Source organism: Salmo trutta, chromosome 19, assembly GCF_901001165.1.
Source record: "Salmo trutta chromosome 19, fSalTru1.1, whole genome shotgun sequence".
Lineage (NCBI taxonomy): Eukaryota > Metazoa > Chordata > Actinopteri > Salmoniformes > Salmonidae > Salmo > Salmo trutta.
This window is the reverse complement of record NC_042975.1, coordinates 32,659,018-32,683,288: the sequence shown is the minus strand read 5'-3', so window position 1 is coordinate 32,683,288 and position 24,271 is coordinate 32,659,018. Positions and strand designations below refer to the sequence as shown.

General features: G+C 41.6%; 2 protein-coding genes across 2 annotated transcripts; both read left to right on the top strand.

The window, feature by feature from the left end:
• Positions 1–6,638: 6,638 nt before the first annotated feature.
• On the top strand, positions 6,639–15,071 carry LOC115154360 (etoposide-induced protein 2.4 homolog). The gene is made up of 11 exons (XM_029700518.1): positions 6,639–6,780; positions 7,954–8,101; positions 8,635–8,780; positions 10,899–10,959; positions 11,109–11,175; positions 11,290–11,414; positions 12,356–12,475; positions 12,694–12,805; positions 12,915–13,026; positions 13,159–13,233; positions 13,349–15,071. Exons 2-11 carry the CDS (start codon positions 8,060–8,062, stop codon positions 13,512–13,514), a joined length of 1,026 nt encoding a protein of 341 aa, XP_029556378.1. The 5' UTR covers positions 6,639–6,780; positions 7,954–8,059; the 3' UTR covers positions 13,515–15,071.
• A 501-nt stretch (positions 15,072–15,572) lies between these two features.
• On the top strand, positions 15,573–23,786 carry LOC115154359 (dolichyl-diphosphooligosaccharide--protein glycosyltransferase subunit STT3A). The gene is made up of 17 exons (XM_029700517.1): positions 15,573–15,668; positions 16,605–16,732; positions 16,887–16,947; positions 17,077–17,198; positions 17,549–17,694; positions 17,799–17,889; positions 17,980–18,086; positions 18,329–18,493; positions 18,729–18,909; positions 20,641–20,796; positions 20,952–21,043; positions 21,300–21,455; positions 21,714–22,019; positions 22,158–22,260; positions 22,662–22,850; positions 22,939–23,054; positions 23,448–23,786. Exons 2-17 carry the CDS (start codon positions 16,645–16,647, stop codon positions 23,484–23,486), a joined length of 2,118 nt encoding a protein of 705 aa, XP_029556377.1. The 5' UTR covers positions 15,573–15,668; positions 16,605–16,644; the 3' UTR covers positions 23,487–23,786.
• The last annotated feature ends 485 nt before the right edge of the window (positions 23,787–24,271 follow it).

Sequence of the window (24,271 nt, the reverse complement as noted above, 5' to 3'; positions counted from 1 at the left end):
TACACATCTATACACACATCATAAACATTGCATTATAGCTACATAGAGCGTTATGAAAATGTAATTAATATTTTTATAGTAGTAGCGTGTATGTCGTGTTCCAAAAACACTTTGAATGTTCTGATTGGAGAGTGAGCAGAGTGGAGGAGTTAGCTGGGCTTGATAAGGTGATGCCATAATATAAACAAAGACATTTTAAATTAACAAGGCCAGTTAGCTCCAATATATACATACGTTAGTCTTTAATAACGGTCTATGTAGCTATGATGCCATGTTTTTTATGTTTATAGATATGCAATGTAACCTACAGTGCCTTCAGAAAGTATTCAGACCCTTGACTTTTTCCACATTTTGTTACATTACAGCCTTATTCAAAAATGTATAAAAAAATATATTTTCCCTCAACAATCTACACACAATACCCCATAATGACAAAGCAAAAACAGAAGGTTTTAATTTTTACTTCACCTTTACTTAACCAGGTAAGCTAGTTGAGAACAAGTTCTCATTTACAACTGCGACCTTGCCAAGATAAAGCAAAGCAGCGCGACAGAAACAACAACACAGAGTTGCACATGGAATAAACAAGCGTACAGTCAATAACACAATAGAAAAAAAAGAAAGTCTATATACAGTGTGTGCAAATGGCATGAGGTGGTAAGGCAATAAATAGGCCATAGTAGCAAAGTAATTACAATTTAGCAGATTAACACTGGAGTGATAGATGAGCAGATGATGATGATCAGATGGTGTGTAAGTAGTGATACTGGTGTGCAAAAAAGCAGCAAAGTGAATAAAAACAATATGGGGATGAGGTAGGTAGATTGGATGGTTGTCCTTCTGGAAGGTTCTCCCATCTCCACAGATGAACTCTAGAGCTCTGTCAGAGTGACCATCAGGTTCTTGGTCACCTCCCTGACCAAGGCCCTTTTCACCCGATTGGTCAGTTTGGCTGGGCAGCCAGCTATAGGAAGAGTCTTTGTGGTTCCAAACTTTTTCCATTTAAGAATGATGGAGGCCATTGTGTTCTTAGGGACCTTCAATGCTGCAGAAATGTTTTCGTACGCTTCCCCAGATCTGTGCCTCGAAACAATCCTGTCTTGGAGCTCTACGGACAATTCCTTCGACCTCATGGCTTGGTTTTTGCTCTGACATGCACCGTCAACTGTGGGACCTTATATAGACAGGTGTGTGCCTTTCCAAATCATGTCCAATCAATTGAATCTACCACAGGTGGACTCCAATCAAGTTGTAGAAACATCTCAAGGATGATCGATGGAAAGAGGATGCACCTGAGCTCAATTTCGAGTCTCATAGCAAAGGGTCTGAATAGTGTAAATAAGGTATTACAGTTATTTATTTTTAATACATTTGAAACAATTTCAAAAAACCTGTTTTCATTTTGTCATTATGGAGTATTGTGTGTAGATTGCTGAGGATTTTTTGTTATTTATTCCATTTTAGAATAAGGCTCTAACGTAACAAAATGTGGAAAAAGTCAAGGGGTCAATACTTTCCAAAGGCACTGTATGATTTGTAATATAGCCTAGAATGAATGTACATCTTTTTTATTCAAGGCATACAATACAGTAAGTTTTATATTATTCAATTCTCAGAAACAGGCCTTCAGCACCATAGCATTTTGCAATCCTGGTGCATTCTTTCTACGAGTTTCAGTAATGTTTTCAAATGACTAGTAAACAATACTTATTATGTTATCATTTGTGAAAAATAATAACAATATGTCCATTGTCAATTTCTTTAGGTTAAATAAAAAGTTGAAGGTGATCTCTAAACAAAGACTCAAGCTGAATAGATCATTAGGTTCACTAAATCATATAACCTTGGCTTCTACTTACTGAACTCAAAAGTATTTACCACTGGGCCAAAGCCATGTTTAGTCTTGTTTTTTCCTTATAACTGAAAAACAGAAATAAAGAGTCACTTTCTTATCTCAAAATCGTAATAGTTTTCGCTGGAATGAGAACTTCAACAATTCTAAGTCATGTTTCCCTGACAGTAACAGCCAAAGGCAACAACAGGTCATGACCTCCACAGGAGTGACCTGGAACGGAAAGCTGCAATTATCAATAACTGTCAATAATGGCCTTGGTTAGTCAGCTAAATACTTGATTTGTTTTGCTAAAGATATACAAACATGTTCCTAATCCTTCTTTTGTTGAGTGTGACAAGTATTGAGCGAATTCAGTGCCAACAGAAATGTTTTGGAATTCCATAATTTTGAATTTGTATTAGGATATTGAATTAGAATTTTATATTTTAGAATTTGTAATGCACAAATTGAATACTTGAATTCAGAAATTGAACTTGTATTTCATGATTTGAAACTGAATTGAATAAATATTGCATTCATTTTTACAATTCTATTTCCAATTGAATATTCAAATTCAATATTTATATATTCAGTTTCAATATGGTAGATATTGCATTCGTTGTCTGTGTATCAAGTTTACAAACTATAATTTCCTAAGTTTATCAACGTTTCATATATTCAACTTCTCAGATTCAGTCTCTAAATTAAGATTGAAAACCAGAGACAACATCCTGATAGAATCAAACACTCTCTGTGGTCAACAGCAGCTTCTGGCGGTGTCTGAAGCCAATGTGGCATGTTGAATACATTTTCTATCTATGAATTTGGCTCTAGCGTTTGAACCATTTGGGTTAGAAGCTATTATGACCGTTTATGACCCATTCCTAAAAGCTAAGACTGTAACATGGATGTCCCTTCAATTCCCCTCTATGATGATTACAGGCTGCACAGGACACGTTAGAAGGGAGTGTGATAAAAACCTCAATTTGGCCCCCGTAAGAACATAGTTGAATAGCCCTGTCATTGCACTTCTAAGGATAGCCTTTCCACTCCATATTTAATCTTGCTCTTGTGACCTACTGGGTTCGAACTGGGTCTCCTGCCTGTCACAAGACTGTGTTGGCCCACTTAACTAAAGCCCATAGGGATTAGTTCAGGAAGCTAACACAAGTCTTAAAGTTTATAGCAAGGTTACTCATCCAAAGAGCGTGGTTCATCGAACCACCTCAATAACATTTCACCCCTTTTGACCTCAAACTCAGATCCCAGAACCAATATAAATGACTGGGTTCAAAATCAGGCATACTGCACAACAATAAAATGTATTGTGGCAAACAGAAGCAGAAGGATCTGTGCACCCTATTTAATGAGAATGCGATAGAGATGGTTTGGTGATCCATGCATGTGATGAGCAACTTCGCCTAAGATCTCAAGAAATGTGTTAGTTTGACTGATGGGATTCTAACCCAGGTCTCCTGTGCGCCAGAGAATGCCATTTTCAGGTCTCAGACAAGTTACTCATCACGTGAGCGTGGTCATTGAACCACCTGTGACCTGTGACTCACCTTTGACCTCTTCCTAAAAGAGACCCATCCAAGTCACAGGACCAATCCCTAGGCTTTAGCTCAAGAGGCTAACGATTTCTTAACACAGTCAGTCACTATACTAACAGTAACACATTTCTAACACAAACGAACATGTCAAACTAACAAGTCTTCCGGTTTCAGGCAAGGTTCTCAACACATAAGCATGGATCACCAAACCACACTCTTTTATAAGCAACCTTGAGTAACCTTGCTGGATCTTGACTTCTATTAGTGTTTCGGATTGGGATTTGTGAAACTCATTCCTCAGCCTAAAGGGTTGCCCCCTGTGCAACTGAATAAGGCCTTTTTCAATAGCGAGGTGGGTTGGAACGCTTAAGGAGGGTGGTCACGTATGCTTGCGAGGCAGAGGTCCTGAGTTTGAGTCTCGGTATGAGCTGAATCACGGGGAAGCGGTACGCGTTAAGCAAGCAGTGTATCCTCCTTTACATTAACTTCCTTAAGTTATTCCTATAGGCTTCAGCTAAGTTGACTAACACAGTCTTGTGACATGCAGGAGACCCAGTTCGAACCCAGTAGGTCACAAAAGCAAGATTAAATAGGGAGTAGAAAGGCTATCCTTAGAAAGGCTATGGCAGGGTTATTCTATATTCTTATGGGGGCTAAGTTTTTATCCTTTCTAACATGTTCTGTGTGGCCTGTGATCATAATATTTTATTTATATTATTATTTATTTTTTACCCTTATTTTACCAGGTGACTGAGAACACATTCTCATTTACAGCAATGACCTGGGAATAGTTACAGGGGAAAGAAGGGGCGATGAATGAGCGAATTGGAAGTTGGGGATGATTTGTTGGCCTTACTGAAGAGCTCAGTGACTTTCAATGTGGCATCGTCATAGGATGCCACCTTTCCAACAAGTCCTTTCATTACATTTCTGCTGTGCTAGAGCTGGGCATGGTTGTGACGACAAGCACTTCGCTACACCTGCAATAAAATCTGCTAAATATGTGTGACCAAATAAAATTTGATTTGATGAAGTATGTGTGGTTACATTGTTCAGTCTACAGTGGACTGCTCTGCGACTGAGGAACTCTTTTAACCTATTTTAAAAAGCTGGTATATCAGGGACAACATTTAAATGTTATCTTTTTTTTTATTCATCTTCTTCCTCCTTATATGCTGCCCTAGCTTTCAGGTCTCAACTTTTCTCTCAAAGTGTTCATGTGGTTTTGGCACAGAGGAAAAGATAGACAGTGAATTTGTTCATATTGTTATTCATTCATATCCTGGAAAAGTGGTTGTCTCTCCATTGATGTCACACTTTGTTGGTCCCATTAGTTCCCAGCATGAGAATTATTATAGTGTCAATAAGCCCGTCATTCAAAGTATTTTAGTAATGGGAATGGAAAAATTATGTAGGCCTTCTACGGTGTTAAATTGTATGAAATCCATGAGTGATGATTCCTTGGAACATTTTATTTACAAAACAAAAACCTTTAGGCCTACATCAATAGTTGTCACGAGTGCTTCACCCAAGGGTCCAGGGTTTCATTCTAGAACAGGGGTGGGCAAACTTCTTGGCTCGAGAGCCACATCGGGATTTTGAAATTCAACAGAGGGATGCATTTTTGGGGGGACCAATTGTATGTTAAATTTGCAGGGGCCTCCCGAGTGGTGCAGCGGTCTAAGGCACTGCTTGAGGCATCACTACAGACCTGGGTTCGATCCCAGGCTGTGTCACAGCTGGCAGTGACTAGCAGCACACAATTGGCCCAGCATCATCCGGGGTAGGAGAGGGTTTGACAGGCCAAGATTTCCTTGTCCCATCGCGCTTCTAGCGACTTCTGTGGTGGGCCAGGCGCACGCACGCTGACACGGTTGCCAGGTGTACAGTGTTTCCTCCGACACATTGGTGCAGCTGGCTTCCGGGCTAAACAGCATTGTCAACAAGCAGTGCGGCTTGGCTGGGTCGTGTTTCGGAGGACATTTTTACATTTTAGTCATTTAGCAGACGCTCTTACCCAGAGCGACTTACAGTAGTGAATGCATACATTTCCAACATTTTTTTCCGTACTGGTCCCCCGTGGGAATCGAACCCACAACCCTGCTGTTGCAAACACCATGCTCTACCAACTGAGCCACACGGGGCCTCATGGCACTCAACCTTTGCCTCTCCCGAGTCCGTACGGGAGTTGCAGCGATGGGACAAGACTATAACTACCAATTGGATACCATGAAATTGGGGAGACATTTTTTGTAAATGTCTTGCGGACCGGATTGAAGTGCCCCCCGGTCTAGAAGCATGGTTTAGACTGCTCCTACAGTTTTGCTTACTACAGTTTAACTGACTCCTGGCCCAGAAAGAAAATTCCATAATGGCCACAAGTCAGATTTGAAAATTCCTAATAAGACACTTTAGTCATCACCTTTATGCACAGAATATCAATTGAATTATTCCAATAATTGTCGCTGAGGACAATTTTTTCCATCCCTCACAGCCGAAGATAGTCGCTGCCCGCACTGCTCCCTGTTGGTCCGTATAAACTGATGCAACTCGGATATAGACAGTCCATGAATCGGCGAACATGAGTAGATTACCTTGAAAACAACGGACGGACAAATTAACAGTCTCCAGTTAATATTATACCTCAGTGGCTTCACCTGGCCTAAATCCCAAAAGTGCAAGCATAACAATGATTTATATACACTAGATGACTGATAGGGGTGCTGTGTTGAAGCCACCATGACTCCACCGTCGTAAATATTTTGGAAGCTATAAAAATTCAAATGTATTTAATGTCTACGTTCATTTTTGCCACATTTATTATATTACAGATACCTTAATGCATACTTTTAAATTATATTATGTGAGCTGAACATAAAAATACATTATTTTTTTAAATTCCTTAAAGTATAATTTTTTTAGATTACTGATGTTACTGTCCCCACTACAACAATGCCCATGAAACATTTAATTGAAATCCTGAGAATTCCATTCTGCTCCTAATGGGGAGTGTCAATATGGCCAGCAGGAGGCAAAGCCTCTCAATGACCAATACATCAGCAATCCAGGGTTTATATACCTTATTGAAGCAGAAGCACTGTGGCAGGGCAAGGAAGAGACCTAAGGGGGACTAATAATCAACAATAGAACCATGATTATTGCCTTCATATCGTGTGAGTGAAGGGAAGTCACTCTGATGAAGTTCAACTTCAGTGGACACAACTTTTAGCCATCATTCCACACCACACTACATCTCCCACAATCCCCTTGGTTGGAGGTTGCCCAATACACAAATTACGGGCCAGGGGTTGGTTTGTTGTTGCAGAAGAAAGAGCTAAAGAAACAGTAATACAAAAAAGTGAAGATAATATTTCAGTGAAAGTGTCGCATGAGGTAGGTCATGGTGACCAAATGGTCGATTATCAGACCTGTCTTTAATGTCCGCTTGATTTAAGTAAATCATTTTCGTTGTTAGCTTAGCTAACAAGCCAGTGAGGCAAGTTAGCTTGCGTGCTAACTAGCTTGCAATGTTTGAATTTGATAGATTTAACGTTTGCTAAGTCAGCTTGCACCGTTTGAATTTGGACGATGTAATGTTAGCTAGCTAACAAAAATAAGTTAGCTACTAAAGTTTGTTTGACACCTAAAATATGAACTATTATTAAAACTGAACGTATGTACTGTATACTAGCTAAATAACGATCTACCGTAGGTTAGCTAACGTTAGTTATTCTAAGTAACGTTAACGATGTGGTGACTATACCATGTTTGGTTTTGTATGTGTTAGCTAGCGTTACCGTTTCAGTATTGTCTGCACAAGAAGGTCACAAGTCTTTTGAGGCAAAGCGACGTTTCAACCATGACTGGCTAACAACAGATGGCTGGCTAGCTAGCGAGAAATTGAATTCAGAAATGTTTATTTGATAACATTACCTGATAAGGTAGCTAACTGGCTATTCAATATAATAATGTCACCAATAAAGCCAGTGAACAATCAGTTTACAGACCCGCTGAGCAAAGTGAACCTGTTACTCTAAATATTTTCCTGTGTGAATCGTGATGTGACTGATGTTGACACAGCCAGGTCGCTTGGTTGGGTGGATATAATTTGTGGAACGTTCCAACAGGAATCTGTTCCAGAAACTTCGTAAATAACAAGGTTGCCAACAAACAACACATACAAAGTTGTATAGCGGCAGAATAAGATACCGGGTAGGACTGGGCTATTTAAGTTTTTCACTCACCGTCCACGTTTATTACGAAAAATGTTTGTCCTCACTCTGGTAGCCTATGGACAAACATTAAGAATAAGCTACGTGGTGAGTTGATGCTTATTCGGTAGTTAGTTAGCTAGGTGAATTGATCATGCTACTGTGTATGCGTTTGTTGGCATCCTTGTACTTCACAACGTTTTTGGAAGAGATTCCTGTTGGAACGTTCCACAAATTATACCCATCCCGCTTGGTTTGCCTCCCTGATGTGAATAAATATAGGCTGTATAACATGACATGTGCGTTTTAATATAATGAGACTTGGAGAAAGTGACCCTGCTGCTCTCTCTAACAGCTTTCCAGTGTGGTGTCGCTGGGTGTGACCCTCCCTGCCATGAGAGCTGACCAGGTCCCCAGCCACCCCTCCTTCTGCAGTTGATGGATCTGCAGCTGGTCTGGAGATGACAGACAGCATCAGGGCCTTCCTCCGCAATGTTGCGACGGTCAGACAGCAACACAACACACCCTGTCTGTCCACACACAAGTGATAGGCCAACACATAGGGTTAAACGACTGTACAGCTATGACACTGAATCATGAGGATGTGTACCAACTACCAAGCTCTGTTTAGATCCATTGGGAACTATGATTTTTAGTTCAATTGAAGCCATCCACGTGGCCCATTTAGCATTTTTCCTGGTTAATTCGTTTGTTTTTACACAAGACAAGTGAAATGTTTTGAGAAAATGTAAGCTTTTTGTTTTTGTCTTGTTTTCTCTAGTCTAAAGTGCCTTTTTTACAAAATTAATTTACGTTTTATTTCAACTGTGCTACTACGTAACCAAGTGCATTAAAGCACATGCGACATAACTTAAATTATATAAGAATGCATTTTGTATTTAAAACACTACTATTGAACTTTTCAACCCACTAAGTCTAACATAGTGTTGCGTATAACATTAGAAGAATGTGCTGTGTTAATTTCCTTTATAAGTAAATTACCCCAGTCTGTGCATATTTTCTGTGTGTCCTACAGGGGACTAAGGACTCCATTTTGGGGATTGGAACTATCTCCAAGCTGGATGCCCGCATCCAGCAGAAAAGGGAGGAGCAGCGGAGGAGAAGAGCCAGCGGGGCCCTGGCTCAGAGACGGGCCCAGAGTGAGGAACGCAAACAGGAGAGGTAGGCACTGGCACGTAGGGCTGCAATACCCTATTCACACTGCCAAGCTGGGCTGTCCTGGTCATGTATCCACCACTGTTTCTGTAACTGTGAAAGGGTGATGGGAAAAGAGAATGTCAGAGCCAGCACACTTCTGTAAATATGTCACAGACAGAGCCACAGCTGAAGAGCTATTCAAAATGCTGGACTGCTTCCTGACTGAGAATGGGCTAAAGTGGGAGAACTGCATTGGTGTTTGCAGTGATGGTGCACAGACCATGGCAGGGATGAGAAACGGGCACTCATCAAGAAGGCCTCACCTAATGCTGAGTGGACACACTGTGTTATACACAGAGAAGCACTGGCATCAAGGCACCTTTCCTCTGAATTAAGTGAGGTTATGACTGACATTGTAGGTGTAGTCAATTTTATAAAGACCAGACCACTAAAAACAAGAGTCTTCTCTGCTATCTGTGAGGAGATGGGAGCTGAACATCAAGCTGTGCTGTTTCACAGTGAAGCAAGGTGGCTGTCACAAGGAAAAGTCTTGTCCCGAGTTTGAGCTCAGAGAGCAGATAAGAATGTTTTTGGAGCAGGAGCACAAGTATGACATCACAGAAACATTTAGTGATGAGAACTTCCTGGCAAAACTGGCCTACCTGAGTGGCATATTTGGAAAGCTAAATGAACTAAATCTACAGCTTCAAGGGAAAGATAAACACCTCCCTCAGGTCACAAACAAGATCAGCTCTTTCACTCGAAAGCTTGCAATGTGGGGCAGGCGACTTGATGAAGGAAATACTGATTCATTCGAGAACCTGCATGAATTTGTTGACACTACTGACTATGATGCCACCTCAGTGATTCCATATATTAAGGAGCATATTTCATCACTGATGGGATTCTTTAAAAAGCACTTCCCTGAAAACAGTTCCCAATATGACTGGGTTAGAGATCCTTTCAATGCACCAGCTCTAACTGGTTTCAGCTCTGCAGAGGAGGACCAGTTCATTGATATGACGTCTGACTCCACATTGAGACGGAGGTTCACATCACAGACACTGAGTGAATTCTGGCTGAGTGTAGAGAGGCAGTATCCACTCTTAGGGCAGAGGGCCATGGGCATTCTTCTTCCTTTTGCAACATCTTATCTTTGTGAGACTGGCTTCTCTGCTGTTGCTGCACTGAAGACAAAGTACAGGTCCCAGCTAAACATTGAGCAGGAGCTGAGAGTTGCAGTATCATGCTTCAAACCCCGCTTCGAAAAGCTGTGCTCTGCAAAACGTGCTCATTGGTGCCATTAATCCTGACTTCCTCATTTTGATTTTAAAAAAATCAGCGCAAATTGTTTTATTCATTTTTGTTTTATAGGTAAAAATGTTTCATATATTGTGCTCCTGAGTTAATGTTGCTGATCAATTTGAATTTATTATTATTTATTGATTATATTTAATTTAATTTTTCAGTATCAAATGGTCAAAAAATGTTTACAGTTTAAATAAGGGTTTAATTTTTTTTTTTAAATTTCAGGCAAATTGATGCACTTGAAGTCTTTTCTGTTACAAACAAAAAAAAACAATGTTAATAAAGTTATTCTTTGTTGTAAGTTGATCTATATTTTTCTTTTTTCTTTTTCTTTAATGTTAATAAGGATACAATGTTATGCAGAGGTGTACTTATAACAATTTTATAGACAAATTATACTATTTACAGTCGCGGCGGAGATTTGGGGGGGGCGCGAAATGTTTACTTCTTCCTAGGGGGGGCGTAACAGAAAATAATTGAGAAGCACTGCTCTAACCTGATATGCTATTTCTAGTTGTGAAAGGTTCATATTAGGGGCTCAATTAAATCCTTAACGCAAAAGTTCAGTGCTATTGCGTGATTGATATCCAATTGAGCCGACATATGCAGTGTTTTCTGTGAATGCAGTCTCCGCTAATGTGTGAACATGGCCTTTAAATTTACATTGCTCTATAGCACTGAACTTTCGCGATACAGATTGAGTTGCGCCCTTAGAGTTATGAGTAAAGCCCTTTAATATGGATCCTTGTATGCTGTCCGGTGTCCACGATAGGCCAAGGCCTATACCTTTTTGTGCCTATTAATGACAATATGTTGTCATATTCTTTCTTTCAGTGAACCCAAATTAGCCAGTAGGATTTTTCAGTGCTGTGCCTGGAATGGGGGAGTGTTCTGGGTAAAAAAAAAAAAACTTTTCTATATTTTAAAACCATTTGATAAATGTATATCATGCAAATACTGTATTTTTATGATGGGCAAATACTGTATGTAATACTACGTAGACATTGTTTGTGTTAGTAATCCCCCCTCCGATTCCCTTTGCAGCTCAGTCTGTTCCTCTTCTACCGGGTGTTTATTCCACTGCTGCAGACTCTGACAGCAATAATCATCGGTATGTGTGCCTGCCAGGAACAGTGGGGCGGGTTTACTCCATTATCACATGCTTCATAGTGATTTGTTAAGAACAGTGATAAAACCTGTCACTCAAAGAGTCATTTCCTGCCAGGTGACCCCTCTCTCCATGGCAACGTGTGGTCCTGGCTGGAGTTCATATTGACCTCCGTGTTCAGTGCTCTCTGGGTGCTCCCTCTGTTTGTGCTCAGCAAGATAGTCAACGCCATCTGGTTCCAGGTGAGGCCTCTGTTAGTTAGGACACAGACGATGATAGAGATGTTTTGTGGTTGTTGTAACAAGGGTGGGATATAGCTGGTCAAGGAGAACTGATGCACAGTTGGCACTGGAGAGCACTAGTTGTGTATACTTTTAGTCTAAACGGAATCCTTGGGATGTCCCAACTCTGATGTCACCCGATTTGAAATTGAATACTGTTAGGTTAGGTAAGAGTTAGGGTTAGGTAAGAGTTAGGGTTAGGTAAGGGCAAGGGTTAGGTTTAGTTTTAGGGTAGGGACATCCCAAGGATCCCGGATAGTATGGCTGCACGATATGGGCAAATCGTTTTTTTAACCAATTATTGCGATTTTACAAAACACTGGTGAACTGTTGGAATCATAGAAATCAAACTATTATTTGGATTCTATGTTTGGTGTTGTTTGGAATGACAACTAATGAAAAGGCCTGGTACAGTCGAAGTTGTTGTGACGGGGTAGAAACCTAAGTGTTGGTCAGAGTTTCCCAGGGTACCTTTATTACATTTGAATTGATGGTGTTTTAAAGAAAGATTGGAGCCTCTTGCGATATGGATAGTGTACATGTCGATATTGCAATTTGATTAATTGTGCATCCCTACAGGATAGCACTAACCATACCTTTTATCATAAGCCAATTTAATGAATAATGGGAAAGGGGGATACCTAGTCAGTTGCAGAACTGAATGCATTCAACCGAATTACGGTCTCTGTTGACGATATAGTTTCCAGCAATGCTTGGGATAGAGTAGTGGCTTTGATACAGTTGAATGTCTCACAGTAGTTAAGAATTTCCCTTGTGTTATTGCTATGCTATCTATATTCTCTTCCAGTCTTGAATATTATTGCCTGAGGATCTTGTGAGACGTTAACCTCCCGTTTTACTGTGTAACACATGTTAACGCGCCCTCTGGTTGTCTGCTGTAGGACATAGCTGACCTGGCGTTCGAGGTGTCTGGTCGGAAAGCCCAGCCCTTCCCCAGCGTCAGTAAGATCATCGCTGACATGATCTTCAACCTCCTCCTCCAGGCTCTCTTCCTCATTCAGGTAGTACAGCAGTTGACATTCCCATGTGTCTTCAAGTTTATGAAGACTCACTATCAATCATGATCTCACTATCTGTCAAGAGGGTTCTCTAAGGTTATGTTGTAATTAAAACCTACAGGGGTCTTCGGGTTCAACACAGAGCTGTGATCCATTACCTTCAATGGTTCGAGTTAGTAATCAACATGTTACCTCATCTTGTCTTTGTTGTGGTCCTCTAGGGTATGGTTGTGAGTCTCTTCCCCATCGACGCTATTGGACAGATGGTCAGCCTTCTCCACATGTCTCTGCTCTACTCCCTCTACTGCTTTGAGTATCGCTGGTTCAACCATGGTGAGCCTCCTTTCTACTCAAAGATGTATTTCTTGTCAAAGTATTTTACTCATTTTAGGTAATAGGAACTGATTCAATTCTCAACCCATTTGTAACCGTTTCATCCAAGGCATTGAGATGCACCAACGCCTGTCCAACATTGAGAGGAACTGGCCCTACTACTTTGGCTTTGGTCTCCCCATGGCTCTGTTGACTGCCCTCCCCTCTTCATATATAATCAGGTAATGCCACTAATGTCTTCTCTCTTTCAAGCCATGCATGAGACACTTCCGATATGCATACTTTCAGTCCTACTGATATCCCAAATCATTCTAATGATCAATTAAAATCATACTATTTTTTTTCTGCTATAGTGGCTGTCTGTTCTCCATCCTCTTCCCTCTGTTCATTATCAGCGCTAACGAGGCCAAAACCCCAACAAAGCTATAGTGAGTATAGTGCACTGCATGCCCTAATAATGACCTGTGATCAAACTTATTCACTTGTGTGAAATCTTCCCTGCTCACTCACACTTTTCTTCCCCCCCGTGTCTTCCACACACAGCCACTTCCAGCTGCGCCTCTTCTCTCTGGTTGTGCTGATTAGCAACAAGTTGTTCCACAAGACGGTCCACCTGCAGTCCTCCCTGAACTCGTCCATCTCCGCCGAGAAGCTGCCTACCTCTCCCCACGCCTCTCCTGCCCGCCAGAGACCCCTGCCCTCCCAGTGATGGCCACCGGGGGGAACGACAAGGGAGCAGCTCTGCTCAGTAAACCAATGGAGCAGTTGATTCTGTCTGTGGAAGGATCTCTCTTATCAGGACAGGAGGAGGATGTTTGGTTTAAAGCTAGGTTTTATTGTGTTTTTAATGATTTTACTATGGCCATTTTCATATTATTTTGGAGCACAGGTCAGGTGTGTTTTTAATGTGAATGACGTATATAAGGAGATTTAACTGCTGTGTGCCTCACACTCAAACACACAGTATTCTTATATCTTATTCTCATTAAAATGTTTTGTTTTAATCGTTTTTTATGTATGATGTGCCATTTTAGTGCTTTAAATTCAGCACAAGCAGTCATATACATTGTTTTTCTTCATTTTTTTGTTTTGTTCTGCTCTTTTTGATTGCTACTCCAATGTTTTGCTTGTTTAATCTGTTTATCACCCTGTGGCTGATCCCAGACTGCTTTGTATAAAACTCTTGATGTGGAAGAGAAAAAGGAAAAGGGTTACATTTTTGCCAGGACTCATGTTATGTTACTCTATGTTTTGAATGACAGACAGAGCTTTAGACACTGGTTGCACGATCCTTGGTATTCCTTTGTTTGAGGAATCAGCACAGGGATGCAGCCAGTGACTAGATGTTCATCAAAGTGTGTGTGACTAAAATAAGCCCCTTCTCCATTGAAGGGGGTGACATGTTTGCGATGTTCAAAAGTAGAGCACAAGAGTTGTGACATGTAAATTTTTCTGTGTTGCAAGTGACATTCCTTTCACACTGATGGGATGTTGTCTTGTAAATAAATAGCTGTTTCTCTGTAAAGCCAGGGCGTCACTGATACTCCTCTGGCCGGAAACCCAGGAATAATCTTGTGCGGTGAAAACAAAGGGATATTTTTTTTTTTTTATTCCTATAAGTGCTTTCTTTAGACTAATCGTAATTTGTACACTTTCAGCATGGGAGCTGGTCTAAACATCCCACAAAAAAGAGTATCCTTAATTAATCCAAATATATCACTGGTTGTTGTGTGTAAAGTAAGGCTAGCTGTTTTCTATAGTTGTGTATTAGACAGACAGGTGAAGCTGTATGACTGCTGCTTGGTCAGATCAGATAACACTGCCAAACTGCTTTATCTACTACTTTGTTCGACTCACTTCTGCTTCGATCAATTGTACACAGAACACTAGTGTAGGTACTAGAAAGATGTCACTGAGCTCCGTTCTGACTGATTTTCTCTTGAAGGAAGAAAGGAAGGTGTATAGTGCATACCTTAACAGACGGGAGAAGCCCTCTGTGTTTATGTTCCCCTTTGAGCAGTGGCAAATCCAAACGGGCTATGAGGGATTTTTGTTTGACATATCACTTGGCTCTGAATGTTCAACCAAAACCTCACCATGGGGGTTACCATCAAGCTTTTACTTAATCTTATCTAATAGGTTGGGGGGGGACAGTATGTAATAATTGTAAGTGCATAGTATTTATGTATCCAGATTGATATATGTGAGTGAGATTTTGTAAAAGTATTATGCCTAATTTCAATAAAATTGGTCAGTATACACTACATCTAAATGGAAGTCATCTTGATTAACAAAATTATTTTAGTCTAAAATATTCTATTGTAAACTGCTAAATGTTTCCAACGTGGATATTTTATTTAAAACATCTTAACATTTGTAAGAGAATTCACAAAATGTTGGTGTTATATTAATGTCCCTATTGTAGGTGATACTTTACTGCATAACTGGTTGGAAACTATTAGACATATATAACAATGTTAAAAAAACAAATATGGACGTTGCTTTTTATACTGCCAGACCAATTCTATCAAGAAGGCGATTCGCAGATTACTGTTCGATTTTGAGAATCGCTCCTCCCTCACCGCTTTTTTCCCGTTCACGTCACTGGCCATAGCCCGGTACATCGCAGTTCAGCTTAATCGAACTCCCTCAAGCTATTTTCTCAGCATTAAGGACACGTCACTGGAAGGAACAGCGATTTATCCGGCCTGTTTGAATGATAGCTCATTAACGAATCAGGAATGAGATAGTTTCCTGAGGGCCGACGCAAGACCAGTAAACACGTTGCATAGCTTGGTTGGGCGGGATTCAGCGGCACACAAGGTTGTGTGTGAGAAAAGTGTATGTAACAGGAACGGAGTGGGTAAGTGCCGCTCAAAATAGCTGGCAAATCAACATATTCAACGAGATAGATAATTGAAATGCCATATGGTTATGTTTGTATGCATATTCTGAAATTGTGTAACTTTGAGAGTAAGTGGAAGACGAGCTTATGTTCATTCATACAGCTAAAGTTAGCTAGCATGTAAAAATAAGGCTCAGCCCAGATTCCATTCAATTCGAGCCGTCTTTTTTACAGGAACGGAAAACCCACCAGATGGCTATTTCTTGCGTTTAGGACAAATACATACATGCATGCATGCAGATTATTTGCTAGAAAATTAGCTACATTAACGACATTCGCTAGCTACTTGCATTGAACTTGGCAAGTCCTTAATGTCAGCTATTTAGCAACATTTCTCAATTACCGGTGTTGCCATGTCTACAACATTAATAGCCTGGGTTAATTAATTTGGTTGGTCAAGGCAGAAAAATAACTATGAATGTCAATATAAGGAAAGTTTGCAACCTAGACGGAGTTGCATCCATTTCCTGGTTTGATTCCTCCCCACATCCAACCTGGCGGTGCGCGTGTCCTTATCTGGTTGGAACAGAGGTGGGCACGTCTTTAAACCCAGTCAGTGATTTCATTTGGCAGATAGTGTTAGTATTAGAAATTGGTTAATAGATCGTGTGATGTTAAATACATTCGTCAAGTGAGTTTTTCAACAAACACATTTGGGGTTAGTAGTAGAACTTACTCGCCCTGAGTTTGTAGACTGAAGCTCCTCCATGTTTTTAAACCCAGAAATGCAACAAAGAAATCATTTTTATTGAATAGATTTCATGACCGAGCTACTGATCAAGCTACTAAAAGACTGAATGACTGCTGCTCTGACTCATGCACAAGCAATGCAAATGTGGAATGGTGCATGCTGCCTCACACCTACACGGTTAATTTAGATTTTCTTCCCAACAGGTACTAAGGGATAAGCTAAGTTATCCCTCCCTGCTTGAAGATGACGAAGTTGGGCTTCCTGCGGCTTTCCTATGAAAAACAGGACACGCTGCTGAAGCTGCTCATCCTGTCTATGGCTGCAATCCTCTGTAAGAACACACACTTTACATCCTTTTCTGTTACTCTACACTTATAGTATTCCTTATTATTATTATTATTATTATTATTGAGGGCCATTGTCACCTGACTCTGACATGAGTAGAGATGATTTAGACTTGTTCTTTATTTCCCCCTTATCCTCAGCCTTTTCCACCAGGCTTTTCTCTGTGTTGAGGTTTGAGAGTGTCATCCATGAGTTTGATCCGTAAGTCCACTACCTTATTTTATGATAGTCCCCCCCCCCCCCCCCCAATCCTTCAGATTGATGCCAGTTTACTATTTATAATTGAAGTTGTGTTTAAATCCCTTGTATGCTTCGTTTCTTCATTGTCAGGTACTTCAACTACCGGACAACCCGTTTCTTGGTAGAGGAGGGATTCTACAACTTTCATAACTGGTTTGATGACCGGGCATGGTACCCTCTGGGGAGAATCATCGGTGGCACCATTTACCCAGGTAGGTGGGATGACCTGTTCAACACAAGACTACTTGAAGTTATTGGGTGACTATCTAAACATTAGAATGTTCCACTAAGAGACTGTCCTGTGTTAAGGTGGCTTTGGGTCATCAACTCTATTGTCACCTTTTCCCCCCTGTCATAAAGATCCTTTCTGTGGTTGTGTTGGCCTTGTCCACACATTCTTCGGCAACGGCAAGCTAACACTGATAGAAGCTACTTGCCCTTTGTTAACTCTTTCTTTTCTGTCCGGGTTCCCCCAGGCCAATTTGCGTACTTCGTTGAGGTAGGCAGCTTCGTAGGTGTCGACTTGTCCTGTGTTAACTCTGTGTCCTGCCCTGTCCCCCAGGCCTGATGATCACATCTGCTGCCCTGTACCACGTCCTGAACTTCTTCCACATCACCATCGACATCCGTAACGTCTGTGTTTTCCTGGCTCCCCTTTTCTCCTCCTTCACTGCCATTGTCACCTACCACTTTACCAAGGAGCTCAAGGTAGGTTGCAGCACATCAGGTAGAAAGCGTAAAGAAACAAACTGAAAATGCTCAAGCGCTCTGAGATGTACTTGGTTTTCATATCTACTGTCTACTTCTTGTAGGATGCAGGTGCTGGGCTCTTGGCTGCTGCCATGATAGCAGTGGTACCTGGCTACATTTCCCGTTCTGTCGCCGGCTCCTATGACAATGAAGGTATGGAACATGCCTCTTCCCCACAGACATGCCCCTCTAAAAGACTTGGCCCTTGTGATCTTTAATATATTTTCTTGTTTTTCTGTCCAGGTATTGCTATATTTTGTATGCTGCTGACATACTACATGTGGATCAAGGCAGTCAATACAGGCTCCATCTACTGGTCCTCCATGTGTGCCCTGGCCTACTTTTATATGGTGAGACTAATGCCTCTAAAATAAAGGAAAATATAAGGATCGTTGACAATAAGGAACTTAGAAACTGAAAATTACAGTAACTCAGTCCCTGCTAAAGGTTGACACTACTCTTATGAGGCTTATCTGAAGGAGGCTTACCATGGATCCGTTTAAGATAAAGGGACAATGGCAAACGGCATTGTTCCACTATATAGAAAAAACGTTAAACCAAATGAATACAACCTTTATGTCTTTGTCTGCAGGTGTCGTCCTGGGGTGGCTATGTGTTCCTGATCAACCTCATCCCCCTCCATGTGCTGGTCCTCATGCTCACTGGCCGCTTCTCCCACCGTATTTACGTGGCCTACTGCACTGTCTACTGCCTGGGAACCATCCTCTCCATGCAGATCTCTTTCGTCGGCTTTCAGGTAAACACTTACCTGTATTCTCTCCCTTCCAACGCATACACAGCAGCTGTCCAGATGTTGCTCTGGACATGCAGTTAGGCTGCATGTTCTTGTGACTACAACATGGGTCCATAAATATAATGGCCCAGTATGATTTAAATTTTTTTTTATATATCCTATTATCACAAATGTTTGCCATTGGAGGGATTTTGGGATATTACACTCACTCCGTTCACCTCCTTGTCTCCCATTGAAGCCTGTGCAGTCGTCTGAGCACATGGCAGCATTCGGGGTGTTTGGCCTGTGTCAGATCCATGCCTTTGTGGACTACCTGCGCAGCAAGCTGAACACTCAACAGTTTGAGGTCCTCTTCAAGAGCGTAATCTCCCTGGTGGGCTTCGTCCTGCTTTCTGTTGGCACCGTGCTCATGCTGACCGGTAAGAAACGTTCCAAGGATCCACTCAGGGAAATACTCTCAAGTACAGCTTAAGTATTTGAACTCCGGGCCAGAGCAATGTCTCTACTCGGTAATGTAGGCTTCTATTTAGACCTGTATAGTTGTTCAAAGCCTGTTTGTTCTTGATGATTAACATATACACTGAACAAAAATATAAATGCAACAATTGAAAAGATTTTAGAGTTACAGATCATATAAGGAAATCGGTCAATTGAAATAAATAAATTAGGCCTTAACATGGATTTAACTTGACTGGGAATACAGAATATGCATCTGTTGGTCACAGATACCGTAATAAAAAAGGTAAGGGCGTAGATCAGAAAACGAGTCTGTATCTGGTGTGACCTCCATTTATCTCATGCAGCGAGACACGTCTCCTTTGCATAGAGTTGATCAGGCTGTTGATTGTGGCCTGTGAAATGTTGTCCACTTCTCTTCAATGCCTGTGCGAAGTTGCTGGATATTGCCTGGAAATGTCAATCCAGAGCATCCCAAACATGCTCAATGGGTGGAAAATCTGAGTATGCAGGGACATTTTCAGCTTCCTGGAATTGTGTACAGATCCTTGCGACATGGGGCCATGCATCATCATGCTGAAACATGAGGTGATGGCGGTGGATGAATGGCACAATGGGCCTCAGGATCTTGTCACGTTATCTCTGCATTCAAATTGACATAGATAAAATGCAATTGTGTTCATTCTGTCGATTATGCCTGCCCATACCATAACCCCACCGCCACCATGGAGCACTCTGTTTACAACGTTGACATCAGCAAACTGCTTACCCACACAATGCCATACAAGCTGTCTGCAATCTTCCCCGTACAGTTGAAATCGGGATTCATCCATGAAGAGCACACTTCTCCAGCATGCCATTGAAGGTGAGCATTTGCCCACTGAAGTCGATTACGACACCAAACCGCAGTCAGGTCAAGACCCTGGTGAGGACGACGAGCAAACCGATGAGCTTCCCTGAGACCCTCTGATAGTTTGTGCAGAAATTCTTTGGTTGTGCAAACCCACAATTTCTTCAGCTGTTTGGGCAGCTGGTCGCAAACTATCCCGCAGTTGAAGCAGCTGGCTGTGGAGGTCCTGGTGTAGTTACACATGGTCTGTGGTTGTGAGGCCTACTGCCAATTTTTTTTCTAAAATGCAGCGGTGGCTTATGGTAGAGAAATTAACATTCAATTCTCTGGCAACGGCTCTGGTGAACATTCCTGCAGTCAGCATGCCAGTTGCATGCTCCCTCAACTTGAGACATCTGTGGCATTGAATTGTGACACAACTGCACCTTTTAGTGGCCTTTTATTGTCCCCAACACAAGGTGCACCTGTGTAATGATCATGCTTTTTAGTCAGCTTCTTGATATGCCACACCTGTCAGGTGGATGGATTATCTTGGCAAAGGAGAAATGCTCACTAACAGGAATGTAAATAATTTTGAAGTACATTTTGTGCTTATGGAAAATGTCTGCGATCATTTATTTCAGCTCATAAACATGGGACCAAGACATTACATTTGTTATTCCTAGATCAACATATTCTCTAAATTTGAGGTTCTGCAGATAAATAAAGTATTTTAGGAACATACAGATATGGTTAAAGATAAAACGCATAACCCTATACCCATTAAATATCAGAACCAAGTGATTTGGTAGTGCCTTGTTCATTTGTCTCGACTTGACTGTGTTGTGATTGTTGCATTTCTCAGGGAAGATCTCCCCCTGGACGGGTCGTTTCTACTCGCTGCTGGACCCGTCCTATGCCAAGAACAACATCCCCATCATCGCCTCTGTGTCTGAGCACCAGCCCACCACCTGGTCCTCCTACTACTTTGACCTGCAGCTGCTTGTCTTCATGTTCCCAGGTAAACACACTCAATCAGTCTGAAATGGTAGTCTTGCTGGTGAAATGACACAGCAGAGTGATGATTAGGTAAATGGATCGATCAGAATACTGTTGGGACAAAGGTAAAGAAACATTGCGACGATTTAATGAACATGCTTTTCTTCATACTGACAGTGGGTCTGTATTACTGCTTCAACAACTTGTCTGATGCCAGGATCTTCATCATCATGTACGGAGTCACCAGCATGTACTTCTCAGCTGTCATGGTAAGTCGGCCTGCAGATTAGCTCTTGAGAGTAATATTTGAAATATAGTGTCTAATATTCCAATATTTACTTTTGTAGTAGGAATTGCACATGGTACCTGTCAGTGCTCCCCTAGGCTCGATCCATCCATAATATTCACGCAGTCTGGCAACGCTTGATTAGTTTTCCCCTATTGTATGTTGTGCAAGCAGATGAGCTCCCAGAAGAGACTACGTAGCAAGTTATGTTCAACTGATTTGGCTGCTTCTCTCCTCAGGTGCGTCTGATGCTGGTCCTGGCCCCAGTCATGTGCATCCTGTCAGGCATTGGTGTGTCCCAGGTCCTCACCACCTACATGAAGAACCTGGATATCAGTCGGCCAGACAAGAAGACCAAGAAGCAGCAGGACTCCACCTACCCCATCAAGAACGAGGTAAGAGAGGAAGGATACATCAAGGCATCATGATGCAATATTAGCCCCCAGATGGCACTGTTCAATAAATGGTGGTTAATGTCACCTAAATGCAGCTTTGGCATGTAGCCATTTGATACTGGATGTCATTCCAACTGATGAAGTCAGGGCATGCATTTAATAAGGGTGATCTTGGCCGGGTCCAGTTACAACCCCTAGGAACTGTAGATCTGAAGGTAGTATTAGGTCCCTGATATCCTGTGCCATTGTGTCCACCAGGTGGCCAGCGGGATGATTCTGGTCATGACCTTCTTCCTCATCACCTACACCTTCCACTCCACCTGGGTGACCAGCGAGGCCTACTCCTCCCCCTCCATCGTCCTGTCAGCCCGCGGTGGAGATGGCAGCCGCATCATCTTTGATGACTTCAGAGAGGCCTACTACTGGCTCCGCCACAACACCCCAGAGGATGCTAAAGTGATGTCATGGTGGGATTACGGCTATCAGATAACAGCCATGGCCAATCGAACAATTCTAGTGGACAACAACACATGGAACAACACGCACATCTCCAGAGTTGGCCAGGTGAAGTGTTTATTTTTTTCTTCTTCTCTGTATTGATTCCTTTATATGGGACTGACATGGCAATCCTATCATCTCTTAATGTGTGGTTGATACCTGTGACTTCTGAACTATATATGAACTGTTTCTGTTGACCGGTAGGCCATGGCGTCCACCGAGGAGAAGGCCTATGAGATCATGCGGGAGCTGGATGTCAGCTACGTCCTGGTCATTTTTGGTGGACTGACGGGATACTCCTCGGACGGTAAGTCTACAAAGCCAGTGGAAACTATCAATGCCAATGACTCTATGCAATCACTCTTGGATTATTACAGCTTCTTATTATTATAGCTTCTTAACATATCTGTTTCAGATTAAGTTGTCAATGCCACATTCATGAATCAGATCAGTGGTAAATGCATTTATTGGTTTCATTTTTGATAAGATAAATGCATTGAATTGAAGGATTTGTTGATATCAACATTTAAATGCATCTTATCTTTAAGGTTGTCATTCGATTTTTGGGGTGGGGTCGCAATAAATTGAGGAAAACATGGGGTCCCCAGAAATTCTGGTGGTGAAAGTTTGAATACAACTGCATTAGATAATCTAACTTAAAAATATAAGTCATGCTTTGGGTCTGCCAACACGTCTCTCTCTGTGCAGACATTAACAAGTTCCTGTGGATGGTGCGCATTGGGGGCAGCACAGACACAGGGAAGCACATCAAGGAGCACGACTACTACACCCCCACTGGAGAGTTCCGTGTGGACCGTGAGGGCTCCCCTGTCCTGCTCAACTGCCTTATGTACAAGATGTGCTACTACCGCTTCGGCCAGGTCTACACAGAGGCCAGTGAGTAAACCTGTCTTATTATGACACTGTGGGTGTCAAGCTTCTATTCATCTTGGCCCAAGTCCTGATGTTCTAATCTTTGTTCCAGAGCGCCCCCCTGGCTATGATCGAGTGAGAAATGCTGAGATCGGCAACAAGGACTTTGAGCTGGATGTGCTAGAGGAGGCCTACACTACAGAGCACTGGCTGGTCAGGATATACAAGGTATATCTCCTCCTTGCTCTGTGGCTTTGGTCTTCTACTCTCCTCTGTATTTATTCAGTCACCCGTAGAGTACCAGGCCAATCCAGACTGTATCGCTACCGGCCGTGATTGGGAGTCCTATAGGGCGGCGCACAATTAGCCCAGCGTCATCCGGGTTTGGCCGGTGTAGGCCGTCATTGTAAATAAGAATGTTCTTAACTGGCTTGACTAGTTAAATAAAAAATAATAATTCCAGAGGCTTAATTAAAAATAAAAAATAAACATTACATGTAGACTCTACATGAAAAAGTTGCGATGTGGGAGTATAAATTCTATTTCCTTATTTGATGCCAAGGAGTCAAAATATTTCTTTATTTTTTACGATTTATTAACGGTCTTTTTTACCTCCTTTAGGTGAAAGACCTGGATAACCGAGGGCTATCACGGACGTAAAGCCCTCTGACCCATCAGCGTTCATAAACCCCTTTTAGCACTGAGAAAGCCTTCCCCTGTGGTCTGCAGATGAGTGTGAAATTCAACTTTTTTTTTAATTGTTTTTTTTATATATACTTTTGGGAATTGCAGAGATTTTTTTTTTTTGTACCAATGTGGCGTTTCTCTCGTCTGGGAATGGCAGGAGGTGGTGTTTCATAATGTCAAATTATTTCTGCAATCAATGGCCAAAATAATAATATTGTCAGTTGGTGAGCTTTGATTTTTACAATGTGGTCAATAAAAGCGGGATAAATGTGACGACTGGCGTGTTGTCATTCTGGTTTTGAATTTGCGTTGTATTTACAATACCATGCCACCTTTGGCAGATTAGTTTTTCCCAAGAGCTTTGAGTCAAGATTTAGCAACCATGCAACTCAGAATGCTTTGTTTTGCTGAATACCAAATGCATACAATAAGCAATAATGGGAGATGGTATGATTTGAACTGGGGGGAAAAGAGGGTGGGTTCTACTGTAGTTGAAGTCCAGTTTACATACACCTTAGCCAAATACATTTAAACTGTTTTTTGCAATTCCTGACACTTAATCCTAGTAAAAATTCACTGTTTTAGGTCAGTTAGGATCACACCTTTTTATTTTAAGAATGTGAAATGTCAGAATAATAGTAGAATGATTTTATTTCTTAACACATTCCCAGTGGGTCAGAAGTTTACATACTCTCAGTTAGTATTTGGTAGCATTGCCTTTTAAATTGTTTAACTTGGGTCAAACGTGTTGGGTAGCC

Coding starts and splice junctions, on each gene's coding strand:
- LOC115154360 (XM_029700518.1), top strand. CDS start 8,060: ATGACAGACAGCATCAGGGCCTTCCTCCGCAATGTTGCGACG. Junction 12,806..12,914: donor GTATCGCTGGTTCAACCATG/GTGAGCCTCCTT, acceptor GTTTCATCCAAG/GCATTGAGATGCACCAACGC. Junction 13,234..13,348: donor AAAACCCCAACAAAGCTATA/GTGAGTATAGTG, acceptor TTCCACACACAG/CCACTTCCAGCTGCGCCTCT.
- LOC115154359 (XM_029700517.1), top strand. CDS start 16,645: ATGACGAAGTTGGGCTTCCTGCGGCTTTCCTATGAAAAACAGGACACG. Junction 18,087..18,328: donor CCCTGGCCTACTTTTATATG/GTGAGACTAATG, acceptor CTTTGTCTGCAG/GTGTCGTCCTGGGGTGGCTA. Junction 18,494..18,728: donor TCTCTTTCGTCGGCTTTCAG/GTAAACACTTAC, acceptor CTCCCATTGAAG/CCTGTGCAGTCGTCTGAGCA.